General features: G+C 35.7%; 1 protein-coding gene across 1 annotated transcript; it reads left to right on the top strand.

Annotated features, from left to right (window-relative positions):
- Positions 1-167: 167 nt before the first annotated feature.
- Positions 168-20,347, top strand: LOC144443642 (uncharacterized). The gene is made up of 4 exons (XM_078133185.1): positions 168-285; positions 14,424-14,556; positions 17,304-17,594; positions 18,670-20,347. Exons 1-4 carry the CDS (start codon positions 249-251, stop codon positions 18,932-18,934), a joined length of 726 nt encoding a protein of 241 aa, XP_077989311.1. The 5' UTR covers positions 168-248; the 3' UTR covers positions 18,935-20,347.
- Positions 20,348-21,550: the final 1,203 nt, after the last annotated feature.

The raw sequence follows: 21,550 nt of genomic DNA, 5'->3' as shown, positions 1-21,550 counted from the left end.
AACACTCAATATCAGCTATTCATATCAAATTTAAACCCTTCCATACGTTTAGCTCAAAACTGCCCCTCGACAGTAGCCGTATTACCTCCTATAAAAATGGTTTGGTCCGCAACAACGGAGATATAGCCTGGAGCACTAGTGAACATCTCTCCAATCTTCTTGGTAAATCCAACAGCGTAAACCGTATATCAGGACCGCATATCAAAGTTATCGGTGTGTCGTACGTGTAGACGGATTCAAATGGAACAATGCTCTGTTGGTGCTGGCGTTTTCTAGCATCGCTGGGTAAGTTTTCGTTGGCTTACGCCGACTCTACTCCAAGGAATGATGCATCTATAATGTTGCGCTGAGGGGTATGCAACGGTATTGTATGTCGACTATTTTTTACACTCCAGTGGACTTGTCACACTTACACATGCACCAATGCTTCAAATTTCTCCATTTAGAAACAGTAACTCCCCAGTTAAATTAAAACGATGCGTAGATTTGGTAATATGAGGCCGTGGAGCGCCACTTCTATGCTATCGTATTGTTATTTGGCTGCTACTGGCCGCTGCTGTAGGGATAGAAACGTCGCAAGCTCGGTAAGAAATATCAAGGTTTTGTTTTCATAAAGTGTTCTATGTGCATTTAGCAATTTTTGATACTTTAATGGGTTGATGTTTTTTTTAAATTGAATTCTATGATATACAAGCCACTCTCAAGTACACGCGGCTTCGTACAGTTTAATTTTCTTTAACCCTGTCTCGAGATATTGAATTTAAAATATTTTATTATCAGAATTTCGGTATTTTGAAGTAGTATGCCAAAAAACCCTAAAAAAGGATTGTATTTGATGTAAGATGACGTGTTTCCATGGAGATGTAAAGCGGGGGCATTCCTTCATGAATGGGTCATTTACAGCGTAGCTGCCGTCACGCACCATCCTTGTGTACTCGTAGGTGAAATGAGGCGTTAACAAGAATATGGATAAGGTTGGACTTTTGAAAAGATTATGTGCCCTGCCAACGAGGCGAATGCTTCAATAATTGCTAAATGTATCATGGTCTTTTAAACCGAGTTTCGTCACGTGTTGAGCTGAGACAATATATCAACGCGGAAATAGGCAGCTTTTAGGGTCTAAAATACAAACTTCCTACTTGTAGTCTGCCACTGTTTTGGCGCCAAGTTCTATATCAATGGCATTGTATCCATACGTATTCCAATTATAATTCCTGTGGCAATTTGATTAATATGCAAGGAATGCATCTTTATCATTTAAAATTAATAGAAAATTTTGAGGATCTCCCAAAATTTAGCAGTACAGGAGAAGTCACTGAAAGCAATGTTACATATTGTGTTGCCATTCTACTAGACAGTAGATAAATAGCTAGGGAAAGATTGTGTGCGTATTGCGATCATCCTTATTTAGCTTCATGTACTGTGGTAAGCTGTAACTGTTTGAACTGTTAGTATGTTGATGCTATGCCGGTATCCAGCTTAGGGAGAGAAAACATGCAGTGAGTGGCATGTCGCGTTCTAATACCACACTCTACACGCAGCCTAACCCGTCACCTTTGCCGTTTTCCAGTTTGCCCCGACCTCTTTAGTGATAGCCCACAAAAGCAAAATTATTGTGAGTATTTTAAGTGTAATCCGTAAAATATTTTCGTCAATTCAAGTGCTGATAGTGGAAAATGGAATGCCGTGTTTGAATACTGTATATTCTGTGACACAGCAGTTCACTTCTCCGATTAACCTGGTCTATTTGCCAGTTCCAAAGATAACCGCATACAATTTGTCTCTTCATCAAGTTATGTTGTTTGTGAGATCGCCATGATGACAACGATTTCATGTGCTAATTTCCACGTAGACAAACAATGGAAGCATATTCCTGCGCGAGAAAATTAGGGGCTATTTTGACGACATCCATTATCAAGATGAGCAAATAATCTACAAAATTGCAATTGACGGTAAAATCACTTAGATTTATTTTGTAGAAAAAATTGCCTTTATGTTAAAAACGTCCAAAATCTTCATGTCACAAAGAAATTTTCTTTTATAAAAATTCAGTTCTGCTTGACAAGCGATTTCCAATTTCTGACTGCATTTGTTTGTCGCTGACAAGCATTAAGCGATAATTCGAATCAATCAACTTGCATCCGTTTAAGTAAGAGTAAAGTATGACCTTTTAGGCGTTCCCGCCAGAAATGATTTAACGCTCAGCAGACGACAACAGGGAATTTTGGAGCAGTGCAATTCATGCAAATGCATAATTCAATAGTTCATCGGCGAACGAGGTTACAGAGGACTAGTAGGAGCCCCCCCCCCCCCGTAGAATTATGGGACAAAAATTGCTTATCATAGGAAACATTGTGGCTAGTGTATATACAAACATTCCAACACTGTTTGATGCGAGTGGAAAAAAACATGTCCTAGCACTTTGGGGGCATAGAAGTTCCTTTACCCCCAACATCGTGGTTACTCCATCGTTGATTGTAACTCACAGAGGGGACACTCTGGTTGCGCTTGTGGAAGTTCCATCGCAGCACGTTGCAGAGACGAGCTTGTCAATTATCAGCCAAAAACACGGTTCTGTGTTCAACACAGTTTGTAGCTGGAAAAAATGCCTTCCATGCAACATGTCTCCAGCAGGAAAATTCTCGAATTCCTGCTAGGGACATTTGTCCTGTAAGCGTGCTGTGAGCTTGAATACATGCACAATCAATGTAATGCAAGGTAATGTAAGGTTTTACCCTTACAACATCATTCACAATTGTCCAAGATGAAAGCATAACATGGGATGCCAATCCAGTGAAAAAGAGAAGAATCAAATTAAAGTTCCTTCTATTTCAATAAATTTGATTGACGGCTCTTGGAGCTTGAAAAACCGGACGTCAGTAAAAATATTATTACTTATGATTGCGTCTAATAGGCGGTATTACAACCTGGATTAAGTTATAATAACTGACAAATAACTTGTAAAAGGATGACGGTCAATTGAGTCGCAACAATTTCATATTTTTTCGTCTGAGGTAATTGCTCAGAAGCGAGTTGTCGACAAGCCAGACAATGATGCTATGGATTTCAAATCGCTTGAGAGACATAGGTGACATCTGTAGACCGTTCGCCCGAACAGTCTTTAATTGAACAACCATTCACATTTCATTCTTTCGCTAAATTGGACCTTTCAGACAGACACTAGTGCCAATTAATAGAATAGTAGCCATGCCGTTGTTCTCACTGTTTGCAGTAAGACGAAAATCCCACATTTTCTTTACTCGCTGGAGGCCCCGAGGACACGATGAATCATCGGGCTTTCAATTCGTCCCCTTTACATCATCTGCTGCCCGCCTAAGTTCTTTCACAAATTGACAGTCATGTATATTTTGTGCGCCAACTGGAAAAGAAACTGCTTTGAAAACTTATATATATACTGAGCGGAAAACTGATTGCATGTTCGAACAACAATAGAAACTCTAGGCTGTCATGTGTAAGTTGAATTAAACCGTATCAAAACGAAGAGTGCAGTCCATTTTGTGTATTATTTATACTCCTATTTCTATGTTCTCCTGTCGAACTTGATTGAAGAAAACCTGTCACTTCACCCGTTTTAATTGTCTCCTAGATACAGCCATAATGAAAGTCGTCTACATTCACAGTGACATACATCTATTAATATTTAAATTACTTTTAAGAAATAACTGGATGGGATCAACCCCTAATTTCTATGCTGCAACGTTCCAATTATTCGGAGTGCACATTTTGGTCAAAGAGTGGTGAATTGGGGAAAAAAGGAAAGATGAAATCACATCCATGCAATTTCAAACTCAAAACTTATTTCGTTAATAGCCGCTTGTTATAATTTTGGACTGCTATTTTGGATTTCCTTGAAATCTAGGTAATATTGAAAGCAGCGGTCTGAGATTAGATTTGATAAAGTACAAGAAAGGCATTTAATTCGTATTGGAGGAGAAATTGCTTAACATTGGTTCTTATCGCTTAATTGTTACTGTTGGAATGCTAGGATAAATTACTGAATTAATTCTATAATTCCCCATGTATTAATGGATAACCTTGATTCGTAATCCAATTTAATGTAATCATACATTTTAACAACGAACCATCCATGTCTAGCAAATAATCGTATTCTAATATTATTCACTCACTGCTATATTCAGACATAACACTGACGATTTGCATAACTTAAAAGAGATACACATCTATATGTTTGTGACACTCTTGGGTTCTTACATGTATGTCATATGTGTACTTATCGTCCCTCTTTCCCCTCAAAATATACCATTCTTTATTCGACTCTACTTTGATATTTTGTCTTTATATCTAATTAAGTTTCATTATTTCTTCCAACGAGAGAGAGAGAGAGAGAGAGAGAGAGAGATAGACAGAGAGAGAGACAGAGAGGGGAGTGACAGACATAGACAGACAGAGACAGAGAGAGAGAAAGAGACGGACAGAGAGAGACATGTAGACTGACAGACAGACAGACAGACAGACAGACAGCTAGACAGGCAGATATTCAAATTTAAGAACGTAATACAGTGAAAACAGTCGACGATGAGGGCATTTTGTTGAAATATCTTACATTTCTGTACTTTAACCCTGTGTGACACGCCTTTGCTCTGCTTGTGCACTCGACCATTTACGTAATAAGCCCTTTCGAAGGAGATTCTAAACACATCGATTTAATTGCAATTTAGCAACGAATACCGGTGCAATGGAACGTTAGGTACTTCACAAACATTCTTAGTGCTTAGCAATTATACTTTAATAACATTGCCCCCACCAGGAAAAATAATATAATAACTAAAAAGATATCATATCCAAATGATAAGTTTTCTGCATGAATGGAAGGAAAACGTGGCATGATACTGTAATTTGTAAATCGAAAGTTTACACATGACTTAGCTTGTACTATGACTAACATACTACAGGATAGATACTGTGTATATTGAATGATTGCATACAGTTCGTGAGTACAAGGACTGTGAACTACACTAAATGAAAACATGTCAAATGTTCCAAAGAAGGGAACAGTCCATAATTACGAGTATTTCCAATTTATTGTAAGAAATACATTCCAGTACCCATAACTGTAACCGATACAGGCAAAGACAGTTATTAACTTAATGACGGATAAAAACGGATTAATTAGTTTAGAAACAGATAGCAACAAGTTTAGTGATATTACATGTGAGGGACTGAAAATTGGAAAGAAGATATTGACAGTATTTGGTTTTCAGAAAGAAGTGCAACTATTGTAAGCTTGTATGTTGATTTTAGGGAATTGATAAAAATGCTAATAATAACTTCTATAGTTTTACACTCTTAACGTTTCCAGTACTAAACGATGGAATTTGACACTACTAAATAAACCATGAACATTTTTCTACAATACATAAACTATTTGCATATATTTCTATTAAACACTTAACAACAAGGATAATAACAATTGTCATTTGCCAATACTAAGAGTAAATACTGAAAAAAAGGAAAGCCCTTCCATCTTCTCCATCTGCTCCTCCTCCTCCTCGCCTCTCCCTCTTCTTTCTCCCATCTTGAATTCCAAGATAGCATCTTCGCACAATTCCCCTGTTATGGCCACTGTGTTACCTCCAGATAAATGCAATTAGAGAGAGATTTGATTCTTCATCTCAATTCATTGTGTATCATCTGCATGTTTACTGACTTTGTTCTCTGGCAAGTCTCCATTTTATCTATACATATGTCATTTTCAATTGCTTCAATAACCAACTTTGATAACCACTTTGATGCCAATATTCTTGTATTTAGTATATTTAGTAAGGAACCCAATACACTGACAAAGTCACTGATCGTATTTACAAACCATTCAAGCGATTTACAAACAATCTATTTGCAAAACATGATGACATTTTGGTGTGCACGTGGAAGGCGGTGGGGGGGGGGGGGTTCAGTATAGTTGCTGTTTCATAGGCAATAAATAACATGATAATACCCCTTACAACTTGTCATGTTAAATATACGCATCTAACTAATAATTTTGTATTTATTACCTGGGCTGAACTTTTGTTTTCAATTTGAATAACCTTCCTTATTTTCAAAAATATAGAATCTCACAAGTTTCGTTAGTTTATTCTCTCACAGACCACATTAAATACGTAGTGACTATCTGTGGTCGATGGGAGGGACATACATTGAGTTCAGTTGACTCCAGTCAAGCGTCATCTATGCATAGATATAGCGTCAGCGAAATATACTCAACGTGTTTGTAAAAAGAAATATGTTTTAGTCTTTACTCAGAAATTGAACTAATAATGTCTCGCCAATTCTCCGATTCTTGACTTCAACAGTAAAGTATCATGTTTATGAGAAACACGAAATAAATATGAATTTGTAAAGATTTCAGAACTGTAAATATTGTGTCTGTTAATTGACCGGATATAACCGACAACGTGTATCATTTAATTGATTGATAGATGGTGTACGATTGAGAACGTTCTTGGCATACCGATCGGAGTACGTCATGCCGTGGAAGAGTGAACAGTTTTAGAATGTATGAAAAGCCAACAATCTGAGAAAATAAAGAAGGAATATGGCCCTAAATGTAAATGGTTCCTTGTCAGTTTATCTAGTTATCAAAATACGGCGAGTGTATGAGTAAAAAACTGAACAAGTTATTCACAAGAACTCAATTGTTATGATAAAGTGACTGTTTAAGGTCATAAATCAATGAAAACTATTGTAATGCATTTCAGTTTTAATCACCGGGTTCTGGAATTATTACAAATTTGTACATTTCATAGCTTTCACATTTGTTCTATTACTTTTCAAAAGTGTATTAATTCATCATGATTGTAAATGTAAATTTTACATTCCACATTTGAGCATTATTTGAGCATTATCAAAGACCATTATCATCATTGTGTATGTATGAATGTAAAAAGTACAATTTCTCAAAATCTTCACTCGATTTGGTATTCCATAGGTAAGCTAGCGCTTATCTTGGACTTCAGTATTCAAAGCAGTATCACATTTTAGCTCACCGACACCGTACATACAATCTTAACCTGATCGTAGACGGTACTCTGGCACTAAATTTACCTTAGGAGGACAAAAACTATAAATGTAGCTGTTCTAAGACCGAGATGAACTTCGCAATTGTTGACAACTTGGCTCAGTATAAATATAATATTGCAAAAATAACTAAACCACATTATAAGCTCAGTACCCTAATACAATTCTGTAAATTAACAAAACTTCAGATTCAAAGTTAACAATGAATTTGAAATGGCGACAACATACCGTCATCATTTTAGAACATTCTGTCACCACGAAATACTACCAGCGACTCTTTTATATTGGCATTGACTCAACACGAAATAACTGGTTCCAATGAAAAGGCCCTGGAACCAGTTATTTGTGTTGGGTCATTGCTGGAACTAGTTATTTCGTGTTGGGTCATTGGCAAAATCAGTCCATTTATTTCAAGACTTAGTTTCCAGTTCCTTTGGTTAGTTGGCCTGGTGAAGGTTTATTTAACACATTCGACTCTTTTAGACAGGCATCGTATAGCATCTTCGAATTCTTTGTTAATTTGTGATTGATTTATCACCGCTAACAGAATCTACAATTTCAAAAACTCGTATCCATATCAAAGGTGACCTGAATTTGTTCCCATTTTGTATGCAATTTGATCTTGAGGAGTTGGTAACTATAAAAAGTGTACAAATTATGTTAAATTTAGAACCATCACATGGCTAGCTACCGTCTTGAATGACTGTAATTTTCTTACAATGATCATCGCACGCACAATCAAAGTCTCTTAGCCAGTCTGTTGAACTCAAAAGGTTCAGTGAAAATACGCAGGATTCATATTCTATCACAGGTATTCCTAAGACAAATATACTCGTTGGTCACAATACTTCTGCGATAGTTTGATGTGGTATGAAAGAACAAAATGAAAAGTGTGAAGTAAATAAACGCAATATGCGGACTGTACTGTATAAATTTAACTAGAAGGCTAAAAAAACCTGGTTTCTCTGCAATAGGGTTTTGTTACCAAACATAATTTGGAAAATTTCCACGGCAATAGAAGTAGATTCTCTCTATTATATCTTCTTGAATTCGAATAAATATACAAATGTTTAAATTTTCACGGAATCCGAAATAAACTTTCTCATTTCCCTAGTACCTTTTTTAAAATGTAAAATAATGTTTAGGGTCGGTGACTTAACTATGGTCAGTTAGGTTATCTGAAACACAATTGTTTTCATTTGGACCACGTAGACAAATACATGGCTAGACAACACATCTTAGAAGAGTATTTACATTATTGTCAACTTTGAGTTGTGTGTCGTACCGATGATATCTCTGAAACCGATTAATGTGAAAAGTGATTGGAAATAAACTGCTTTAAAACTTTTTCTGTTACTTTGTTCTAGAAAACTCAAACCTATCATCAGTTAAAATTTGAGAAAAAAAATCCGGGGTCACTGTACAAATGTTGAAGTCAAAATGTTATCAAATTTAGTCATTTTAGAATGAAATATGTCCAACGAATATTGTGTTAACTCTATGAGAAAATAAAGATAGTCAGTTTCCTTGAAAACAAGACGATGAATCCCCGAATATGTATATCTGGTATCATTCCAAAGGATAAGGAACAAACTTTCATGTGGCGAAATTTGGAGAGAATGGATGAAGTTCGATTTTCAGTAAAAATAAACCTACATTAATTTCGCAATTATTGACTACTCAGTTCATTATGAATATAATACTGCAAAAATCAGTAAACTATGTTATAAGCTGTTGTGATCTTAGTACAGAGAAGGGTAATTCTGTTGTAAATGAACAAAAATCTAGATTCAAAGCTTAACAATGAATTTAAAATGGAGACAAGATACGACCAGTATTATTACTACATTTTGTCATCAGCGAATGCTGCTACCACACACATACAGCTTTAGAATTAAATTGTTATTTAAGGAATGGCTTCTCGCATTGTTTCTGATTGGCCAAGTTATAGTAAATTGAGTACATGTATATGCATGTGGCTTTCGAAATTGCGTTTTTTCCTTCACCGTGTCCTTATTTTCCACTGCGTCAGCCACATTGTCAGTCTAGCCAAGTCTGGTAATTTTCAAATACAATAGCGTACATTGACGAGTGAAATTAGATTTGAAGCTAATTTATCGTCAATAATCAGTTTTGTCGAGCAGACAACGGAACATTATATAAATAGGTTTTATTGTAAAGGGTGGGCAAATGTATTTCATGTAGAATAGTTACATTGCCGAAGGCGTGGCAGTGGAACAAAAACATGACCTTATTGCGGCTCTGTCCGTGTTAAGAGACGTAAATACACTTTTAACAGACTGTCACCAAAATGTGTTGGTTTACTATTGCTGTTAACCACCCTGTGAGACTTGTAGGTCCTGATTTGAAGCCAATCGAGTCTCTGTACATTGCTTATTTCCTGAAATAAAGCTTGTGACTTCCTGTAACCGATTCTATCATCGGCTGGTGGAAATCTCACAGTTGAAACTGACAAACGCACCAGGTTACATTGATTTGGCACTTGTCTATTTTACTGACTGACAGCGTTCATTATGAGTCATTTCAGCGTGTTGGCCCTGACGTGATTTTGCGTGTCTGATAAGATTTTGCTTTACAATACCAGGCTTTTAGTCTTACATATTTCGCGTGGTTGGCTTGTTGCTGTAATGAACTCACCTAAAGAGTCCTTTTTTCTACTTTTCTCTGGATTACACGTTGCTTTTCTTTCCTTTAAAAGCTTGAATGGGTCTGTAAAAAAGTGTAGCTCTATTTCAGCTTTGTAACCCCAGGGATACTGCTTCACACACATACAGCTTTAGAATTAATTGTTACGATACAGTTACTTCAAAATCAATTAACAATATTGTTCTGACTGACAGCGTCACCACGAGGGTTGCCATAGTAACGGACGCGTCACAGCTCGTCTGGAGATGGCATACATTGAAAGTCCGCTGATCATCTCTTCACTAGTAGTTGTGATAATAATAACTGTTTAGCTAGCTGAGGATGATTATCTTCATTGCTTGGTCTAGCTGAGTGAAAGCTACTCGAGATTTCCAACATCAGCATGTGTTTGAATTTTTTTTATTATGAAGTGAAAGAAAAATGATCTCTGACTACACGCTCTATTTCTAATATTGAAACTAAACTCAGCATCCCAGAAACGTGGTATGTGTTGGCGTTATATATACTCGGTTTCCAAATGGTCTACACATCAGCTATCGATGGTGTAACTTACATATGATAGCGAAATTTATGTTTATATTCTATCCTATCACCTTATATTAATCATATTCGTTATTTCATAACCTAACAGTAAGTGTTCAATTATAGATAATATTTCAACAAATGTTGAGTAGAGATATTTTCCCATTTCAGATAACTCTCTCTTGGTTATGCGACAAATGTGGTGTTTTACAGCAGTGAAGTACTGCTTTACAATAAAGAGACGTTTATTTAAAACTCTGTAAGTTAAGTTACGTACACACGTCTGGAAAATAATAATTAAAAGGAATACATTTCTGAAGTTTACCATTCCCCATTCCAAGCCTGGTTTAAGCCAACGACCCTAAGATTGACAGTCAAAAGGGTACAAATTAATTGTGAGAATTTAATGTATAGCCGTGTATATTGATATCTTTTTACATTGAAATTAACGGTTAACTTTTACTTCTATTTCTGTGCAAAATTGCATTTTTTGAAAATACCAGTACCATTCAAGAAAAGACATGTCTTGTAAGTTATGAATTTATACAGAGTGAGTACAGTCTGCATATTGTGCTCGTCTACTTCACATATAATTGTTTTCATTTACTTCTTCTACATTTCATCAAACTACCCCAGAAGCATCAGGGCCAACGAGTATCTCGTTTTGGAGTTCAAAGCAATTTCTCAACAATAGAATAAAATAAAATAATATAAAAATCTACCTGTCAATAAATAAATAAATAAACAAATAAATAAATAAATAAACAAATAAACAAATAAATAAATATGCAACTCAAAATTCACATGCTATACTTAATTTACATACTTTAGCTGAATTTTTCACCTCGTACCCAATGCATACAAAAACATGCACAAATGAGTGAATGGCGCTTTACGGTATTAATTAAAATGCCATTTATATTCGCAAAGGAGTAGATGGCCTAATGGTCAGCATAATGTGTAAAGTAGATTTATGTATATGTAAACTTCCATATATAACAATGGAATAACCAATAAATGGTGCCCCTTTAAAGATAGGAAGTTCATACATGTAATAGGGTCTACGTTGTCCAACTGTTTGCATCCAGTAAATCGTGTGTATGAGGGACCAGGAGGGGAGGAAGAGGGAGGGTGTATATCAGTATTGCTTGGACCAAGTAATTTTTGCACAACGAAAGGATTGATTTATTAAAACTATAAGTAGTGCATAGCACGCAGTCTTAGATTAGAATCTATATTTGATTTAAATTTTAAAACATGAATGCAAATTGGGAGGCCGTAAAATATCTAGTTTATGTTATGTCTAATAAGGTTTTACTTCATATTGATTGTTTCAACTAGAGTAACATTGGAACTGTACGTTCTGACTACCACTATGCTGTCAGTATTGACTTTACAGAAGTTTGAAATGAAGGCAATTTCTCTGTCTGTCTGTCTGTCTGTCTGTCTGTCTGTCTGTCTGTCTGTCTGTCTGTCTGTCTGTCTGTCTGTCTGTCTGTCTGTCTTGTTGCTCTCTCTCCTTCTCTCTATCTATCTAAGGTACTGTCTTCAGTTATCTCATTTGCCAGTTTTACAGGCCTTAGTTTTACAGAGTGTGCAAAGTTTTGAAATTCGATGAATATGAACATTTAATGCATAAAGTCAAAGAAAACTTAGGTTTCTTGAATAACGTATGTGATTAAAAATGCTGTAAGTTGTGACAGTGTCTTAGTTGCTGATAAATTGAATGAAATTCTTCACAGTTAGTCCACATATATCTTTAAGGTTGAAAGACGCTCTAAAATGTGTATGATAAACAATATGCCTGTAGGAAAGTCTAAAGTCAACAGCGTATGCTGATAAACCAGCCCCATTCTTGAACTGACAGTTGCAACAGCAGAGTTATTTTGGATATTTGAGTACACTACTAGTATAATATGACAGTTCTTGGGTTGTTCAATGCAATATTTGCATCGCATGAAGTTGTCTGACCATTGGAGTCTTCTGAAGGTGTGAGTTGACTTTGAGTGAAATATAGCTAGATGTGGATTCCTACCTAATATATTCCCAGTGTGATAAAATAACTTACTGTTCAGCATATCAGATATCGCATGCTGACGTATACTAATGACTGATATCAGTGATGTGTATACATAACGAGTACGATCCAAAGAAGAATTGTACTTCGTCCTATCTCACCATCTACCTTTTGATAGAATTCAACATACATGGCATAGTATGAACCGTTACACAGATAACATCGTCACTAGCATAACATCTTTTCTGTGTACAGTTGTCTTATTGTGTCAAAATATCTGACCTTTTCCACACGTGACGTGAACTGTATCACTTTGAAATCAGCCAAGGTTTCGAAAATGTAAATATCTTATCACTAGATGGAAACGTTTTGGATGAGTTATTTTTCTGATCTTGATACCTCATTGCAAGCTGTTTAGTTAAAACAGTCCCCATGTGGTAATCGCACCATGTTTTGTATACGTTAAATTCACTTCAAAAATCTCGATTCTAAATATTCCTTTCAGCGATTATAAGTGGGGGTTATCGGTTTATTTAGTGTCACAGTTATGAGAAGCATATACATATGGCGTACATGGAAAGACTTGGCGATAAGAAGTATCGTTAACATGCTAGTGAATTGGTTATCGTATTTAAACCAATTTACCTGCTGGCTATTCTCGTGAGCTGTTGAATAATGCACAAAATCTTTGACCTTGGGTCTACATACGATGCGATCAGTTGTCTGTATTGTATATATATACATTTCGTTGTGCCAGATTTATACCATTAGGCGCAGATCGCTGTATTAAAATAGCTAAATGTAACCGACCTGTATCATAAACATCGTTATATATTTAAGAACGGAGGTCAACAACATACACAGAAATAAAACGCATCTGTGGAAAATGAAATGAGCATACAGAAATGTTACCGGCGTCACTGTTACCATGACAACCATTGTACGAGTGACAACATCTCGGTCGTACATGAAGTGCATTAAGTCAGCGAACAAGTTTTTAACGCAGTCGGAATTTGTAAATTGCTAGCGAACGACTTGGAGGGCTATTATGCCTATCTAATCCGTAATCCGATGTAGTGAGGCATGTTACGTTAGGTTTAATGTTGATAAAATTGACAAGAACCCTCGAGCAGAATTCCCACGCCTTCACGTTGTATAATGGTGTCGTGTCTGAAATGTCTAAGCGTACCGTGATTGAATCAATTTCACTGCAATCTCCATTATTTTGTTACGTCGATCATATATGATTTGCCGGTAACCCCATAAAAGAAGGTCTGCTGTCAAAGCTATTATGCATAACGAGTAAGAGGACGTCATACTAGATGTTTTCATATACTTGTCTGATATATCATTACACAGACCGTTTGCTCTCTGGTTTTATCTACGCCTAGTGTTCACGGGAGAAACAAAAGGCTTCAATATTTGTTAATACTCTAAGACGCTTGATGTAAGAGCAATCAACAGATATTAGGATTTATCTTTGTAAACTGTACGATGAACTTACACTATTTACATAATTCAAAAGGTCCACCACAATGTATGTTCACCGAGGAAAACAACCCTACAGAGTCAACAAACTAATTGGTAAATTGACAGAAATCCGTACATTTTGCAAACGACATGCTATATCGTAATATCACTTCACAGACTAAATTTATTAATTAACAAATGAACGATTTATATATATATATATATATATATATATATATATATATATATATATATATATATATATATATATATATATATATATGTGTGTGTGTGTGTGTGTGTGTGTATCAATATTGATTTTTAAACTATTTGAAATACTTCGCACGTCTGAAGTTTTATGACGCTTTCGTCCACACCTGTCAACTTGTTCACTAGTTTGATAGTCTAGGTTGTTCACATGACACACCATATGATGTATATAATAGAACTATTTGTAAGAGATTGCCTAAGGACCCTTGAAGTTACTTTGAATATGATTAAATATGTTAAAAATACAGGTGGTGTTACCCGCAGTGTTCTGTATGTTTGAGATCGATACTTGGCGTTTGATTTCATTTGCATGGACACGACCAACACAATCAACTTGATAAAGCGAAAACATAGTGTTGAAAATCTGAAAGTGAGCATGTGTTTAACAATTTGTCGTCTCTTCTTCTCTCTCCCCATGCAGGCTTACTGTCTTTGGTGAGATGCGAATACACCAAAATTGGTAATTGCACGAGGACTGAGTTTTTCCATAAAAACAAACAATGCACATTGGACTTTTTTGTGTCCATCAGAACGAACCCAAAAGGAAATTGCAAGTAAGTCACGCTATACTTCTAGTATTTTTTTCCATGACATTTATTAGACTTTATAACTTTGCTTAACATTTAAAGTCCGAGGAAACAGAGAGAAACATAGAGCTTAATCTCATAATAGTTTTACTTATAGTTTTACTTAAATTATCCCAGCGGTGTCTGGATAAATAAGGAACATTTTAGGGAAGACAGCTAAATCCACGATTAGCATACTAGTATTTGATACATTAATATATATATATATATATATATATATATATATATATATATATATATATATATATTTGTGTGTGTGTGTGTGTGTGTGTGTTTTTATGACAGAACTTGATTATTTGGGAAAAATTGGAGACCCATCGATGAAAAGTAGCTCAGTCTCCTCGAAATATTAGGGTTCAAAATGTATGGTTCGCGATGATACATACATATATATATATATATATATATATATATATATATATATATATATATATATATATATATATATATATATATATATATATATAAGTGTGTGTACATTAGGTATATAGGTATATGTACAACCATATATAAGTATATAACCATACCCATATATAAAGCTATATTGTATATAGTTGAGATGTCAATACAATATAGAGCAGAGCTTGAGTCTACAATTTGATGGAAGTTAGTCATATACTCGCCAATAAGCTGGCTAGCAAATCAAAATAACGAAAGGTAGGAAGAGCTATTTCAAGTAATTCAATTTGCTATTCCTATTTTATCTGTGAACACTGGCAGGTGGCGCTGAGTATCTTTCGTCTTGGGGGTCATTGACCCGTATGTCAGTCCCAACCCAGACATATTGACTTTTCTCTAACCTCTGTAATTTCCAAATGGTCATACGATTTGGGTGATCAAAGCAAGTCAATTATTTCTTAATTACTATATTCAGTTATCGGCTAAAGACGACTACATCGCGTTTTAAAAGGCACGTGCTTAGACCGTCGATAACAATATGAGATGAGCTTTGAAAGTTAGTCACGAAATTAACGTAGAATTTTCTTGTGCCTTCTTGAACAGTAATCAGTTGTTTGCCTTGTTATTACTTTATACATATTAACTGTCATCTCTCGCGTATTTTATACGTTGACAAGTGACAGCGAAGGCAAATTGTGTCAAGAATACAATAAAAATGATAAAGACAATTTAAAACTAAATGTTACAAAAGGTGAAAAACATCACAGAGTACTATTACATTCTACACGTAATTATCCAACCATCACATATATTTTACTATCAATTTACTGTATGTGACTCGTGAGAATTCTCTCCAATGCCTATGATTACATAAATATAGTTGTACTCACATGAGTGATCAGACCATATTAACTTCCCATGCATTTTCAAATGTGGTGACAAACAAGTTCTTGTGTCTGTATGTGACTCTAGCGTCACTATTAAAGTACAATTGTACGATCGTCCTTTTTGTCAATTTTTATTTTTTTTTGATGAATTGTAAGGAGAACATTTCCTTCTTAGATTATATATACGAAACAACTGAGAATAGCGCAATCACTTCGCTATGTTTCAATACACAACTATTCCATGTAACCTTGTGTGTACAAGCATCAAGTCTGTGTCCAATCAAAACAGGACGTCCAGTACAAACTATATTTGTAAGTATGGCACAGGCCATCGGAAGTTAATATTGCTAACTCCGCAGGAAATACAAATAAATATAGGACCGGATGTGAATTTTGCCTCGAGTCAATAATTTGATTTAATGTAGAAAGTAGAGAGCAATGTAATTATAAATGTTGAATATATTTTAATAGAATTTAATTATACAAAACTTTCCATTTTCAAACTTGTACACACAAAAAGGCATATTGCGACCAGTAATTTAATCATATTATTAATAAATGTAACCTTAAGGGGCCTAATCAACCACTCCATCAGTTATTTATTTATTTCATGTATTTAACGTATATTTCATGTTTTCAGTCATCACTCAAGGGATTAGTACTGCAGGGAATCTCACCTGTCGACATTAAAAAAAACTACGTCATACAGCTTGTACAACATTAATTTGATAAAAGCAGTAATAGTACTTCATTGATCTTAATTTAAAAACTCCACATCTATCTATTGTAGAACGAATGTGCACATGTAGCGCCCTTAATTCATACTAAGTGTAACTTGAAGTGATGAGAACTCTCAAAGTAACGGTTTAGAAGAACCCATCTATTAAATCAATAGTTGCAGTTGCTGGGTATCATTTATCCGTGATAACAGTATTGATTCTAGCTCCTAACGAGCACACTGGCGACCACAGAACGTACTTTTTAACCACATTGGCTGTATGATGTGTCAGAAAATAACAAACTGAAGACACTTTCTGGTTTATGTCTTTGCTAATCAGTAAGCTGTACTATCGATTCGAGTTAATAACCCAAGTCAATTGCAATGACAGACATTTATATTCCGTTACATACAAAGGCATGTAATATAATGTGCCAAGACTCAAGTCTCTTCAATGCACACATGGCTTCCTACTGCTTTAGTGTTTGTATATGAGATTTTCATGAAACTAGTATTAATTTCGAATGTCCCAGTCCCTGCTTAGGATTAGCATTCGGGTAGAAAAATTGAACTGCATGTAGAAAAAGTTGGTCAGGAACAAAAGACGGACCCCATGACCTTTAAAATAGTTCTCATGAAAACAGTTAACTTTAAAAAAAAAACATACAGTAACTCTATATTTTGTTTCTGTTCTGTTTTCATATTCACAGCACATACTACTTGTTAATGGTAGATTGTACGAAGAATGTAATGAAATCGTGCCTAGAAAACGGTGACAATCTCTCCAGCCTCGTCGACACTACGCTGGGTATGGTCTATGCCAAGGGCGACATAGAATCTAAATACTGCAGAGAGGGCGGGCTTCCTCTCACCGCTGTTACCCAGGCTCCACATGCACAGGAAAAACGTTGTGCGGAAAGATATTATAGACAGACTCCCAAATGTGGAGAAGACTTCATAGAAAGATTTCGGATAAACCCAGCAGATTACACGCTATGCGAGTGAGTATCGTTTTCGATATATCCAGAGCGCTCAGATTTATGCATTGAATTTAAATGTTAGGTTTGGGTATTAGCTAGACTGTCGACAGTCGTTCGTGCCTTTTTTGCTATGTTTCATCTAAAACAAAGTCGTCGCCTCGCCCCGCAGCACTGAATACTAATGCGTTTACTGATAGGAACTGCGAATGTCGAAGGCACGAACTGTGTGTGCCGAAGGCAACTCGTGCCTCAGGCACTCGCTGTTCAAACTACGCGGTTATAGTATTGCTCCGGATCGGAGCGAGGCAACGACTTTAGTTTTCGATAAAACGCAGCAAAAAAGGCACGAACGACTGTCGACGGTCTAGGCATTAGCATATTGATGATACATCCGTCTTTAATGGTACACATGCTAACCCCTAAAAGTATATATATTATAACTTGAATAGTGACATGGATACTTCGAGTGTTATCCCGATTTACGCTCCTCTATGCCCAATACTTTATGTTTGATTGTTAGTGTGCTATATATGGTGTATAGTGTACAAGGGTTGAGAATCTAACGTACACTGGATATATAGCGACATGTGGTATGTTCTACCACTAGCTGAACATTGGAGTACATTGTATATACAGTATAATATAATCGCGTTGATCTGCTAAGTTCTAGAAGTTGTCATTCAGATCAAATTAATCACTTAAATAATAAAATGTAAACGTTTGTAGATGATCCCATTTTCCATCTTGAATAATCAAGGGAGTCGATTTCACTTATTTTACATCCCTTGAATTAAAGTTGTGCTTCTTTTTCAATTTTGTTGGTTAACGAGATTTTTATCATAATCATTATATAATGTTTATACTATAGCCAAATTCTTAGTGAAAGTTTTATCATTTTCTAGACATAACAAAAACATATTTAAGTGATTTTAAATACATAAATATATTTTAATATGAAAGAAAAGTAATAATAAACTCACATATTTACAGACTTTGCCGCTTTTCAGACTCAGACTCAGTCTCTGTAACGTTCACTTCACGTTTGACAAGATAGCACATAGTAATTTAATTCAACCATTTTCTTTCTCTAATACAGGGAATACACCAGAGTAATAGACTGTGCAAAGTTTAAAATAGAACAATACTGTACGAGATCGGAAGCCAGAGACTTGAGAAACAATCTCGCCGAGGATTTCAACCCTTACTGCGAAGCTGATGAAATTATCGCCGAAAGATCACTCAAGAATTGGAACAATAAAAGCTCTGCAAGCAATATGTCGCACAGTTGGGAAATGTTTATTCTTCGGACAGCATGTGTAGCATTTGCTTTTAAGTTTTTGTTGCTAAGAAATGAACTTTGAGTGGATAGTAGGTGGTCCGACTAAAGGAAATCGACGTGAAATCGATGCCAAATCAACGTGAAATTCTTACGTGCAATAGTGCCGTCCGAAGGCCCACACTTTCAAGCAATATCAAATTCTCAATGTATGTCCCAAATGTTATTAATAGGAGAGTATGACAAATCAACGTTTATTAAATCTTTCTCATCAAATACTAGTATTTGATAAAATAAACCGCTAATCTAAATTTACACTTTATTTCTAAGAAAACGCTTTTCGACCACGTTCACGTGGTACTCTATTTTATATGTAAAACGAAACAAATTATCTAGGGGAATCGACAACACATGTACAGAAGGACGGATTCTTTAACAAACTCGCACGGAGTTGAAGATGAATGGGGAGAAAATAGGAAAATGAATTACCAGCAAATATTTCTGTCGTTGAGGGCGTTTATGAGTCATATACTGTATGACTTCTATGCAAGTTTGAATTTGGTATACTGGGACATCTTAGTTTTGTGGCCTCAAGTTTTCATCTTTTACAATATCAATTTAGGACGAAATAGGGGCAGATAGACAATGACAAGAAGCATTTTGTCATTTCAGTTTACTATTCAGAGTAAAATAATAAAACAGAGTTTATGCAAATACTAGAATGAAATGAAATAGTGCCAAATATTAAATAAATAATAAATAACCTTGCATGCTGCCTTCAGGATTTTATTCACTAGATAGAAGATAATTCTGTGGAATCGTACAATTTATTGAATCAGATTTCATTTTTGGCTACGAACAGATCAGACCTTAGATTGAAACTGTTTTCATCACGTTGTGACAAATCTAGATGTATCGTCCGACCACAAAGTCTGATGAACACTCATCAACATTGTCATTCGACAATAACGACTGCTACACTATCAATAACAATATGAATATCAACATAAGCGAGTGATTTTCTCCTCACGTTCAAACACAAAGTGTACAATTCTTTATGCTTTGAATTTGAACTCTGTAAATTTTCGAGGTATCACGATATAATGTGAACAAAGCATCTTGCATTGTATACAGCGAAGGGGATTAATTCATACAGTGTCACAGAGATACAGTTGTGAAAAAGCGGTATATGTAACTAAGATCTAGCTATGGATGTAGACGTTCTCTTTATACCGCCATGATCTAGCCAATGCATGACAAGTTTACTTCACCTCAGGCTGTAAATCGTGACCACTGCATATATAACCTACGTTAAGTGATGACGCGTTATCGGTAGTGAGTTCGATCAAAAACACTAGAAACAAGTATCCTAAATAATAGGTCACGAGTGTCTGTATTTTTTTATGATGTGAACATTTCATTCGATTTGTGTGTCTGTGTCTGTGTGTGTGTTTGTTGATTTGTTTGTTTGTTTGATTGTTTGCTTGATTTTCGACAGAAAAAACTCGATCTCAATAAATATGTATCTATGTTTGCTATGCAAGCACATTTTTGCTAATTACAGACTTGTTGGTGTGTTATTGTGGTTTTGATATATGTTTGTTGACGTTCGAACGACCAGTCACGTGACATACATGTGATTATTCGACTATGCTCCATCTCAGAAAATACAAACACACACATCCAGTGGAATGATATTTACAGAAAAACTTAATACGTTTGTCATTTTTCAACTATATTTAATTATTTCCGGTTATGATGATACAATCATGAACTTGCCACGAAGGCTCAGGAACCATAATGGTTCTTTTAAATTTACAATTTCAGAATTAAGTACCTTTAGCTCCATATTTCTCCAAAGTAATTTTTTTCTGTTTATATTTGTGATTTCTGTAACCCAAGGAGCCGTGTACGACGATTCGTTGACTGATTACAGATTTATTCTCATGCACTAAACACTACGTGCCAATATGACCTAGAAAATGTAAGATATGCATTTGTTCACTGTACAGAAGCACGCCCAGTGCGGTGGAGTAGTGAAATTTGTTTCTGTCACATAATTATTTTTTTTAGTTCTTCTGTGGTAAATTAACCTTGACATCGTCAAATATTTTCGAAAGAGTGTACTGGAAATGTTTAGTATCGTTCTACATGCTGGCCACGCCAACAGAGTCCGATTAGCTATAATAGGGGGGAAAACTTGTTGTATAAAGGAAATTTCAAACCCTGTCACCAAAGCATCAAGCAATGATAAACCAAAAAAGGCAAAACAGAATACGAAATAGGCAAAACCATAACATGTTGAGAGAAGTCATCTTCACAGAGAGAGAGAGAGAGAGAGAGAGAGAGAGAGAGAGAGAGAGAGAGAGAGAGAGAGAGAGAGAGAGAGAGAGAGAGAGAGAGAGAGAGAGAGAGAGAGAGAGAGAGAGAGAGAGAGAGAGAGAGAGAGAGAGAGAGAGAGAGAGAGAGAGAGAGAGAGAGAGAGAGAGAGAGAGAGAGAGGTGGACGGACATGGGGCACACGACCATGTTATTACTAGTATAAATATACGAACACTGGTGAATATTGGGGTTTTAATCGTTGGGGTCGCTATACATGGTGTACTTATGGCCAGGTACACGTCCACCAAGCTAGGCCACACTCCTTGGCTCACTTGTATGACTTATAGTGATTTTACCAGTTACTTAAGTGGAGGTACTTT

Source organism: Glandiceps talaboti, chromosome 12 (assembly GCF_964340395.1).
Source record: "Glandiceps talaboti chromosome 12, keGlaTala1.1, whole genome shotgun sequence".
Classification (NCBI taxonomy): domain Eukaryota; kingdom Metazoa; phylum Hemichordata; class Enteropneusta; family Spengelidae; genus Glandiceps; species Glandiceps talaboti.
The sequence above is the reverse complement of the archived record's forward strand: the minus strand, read 5'-3'. Positions and strand labels throughout refer to the sequence as shown.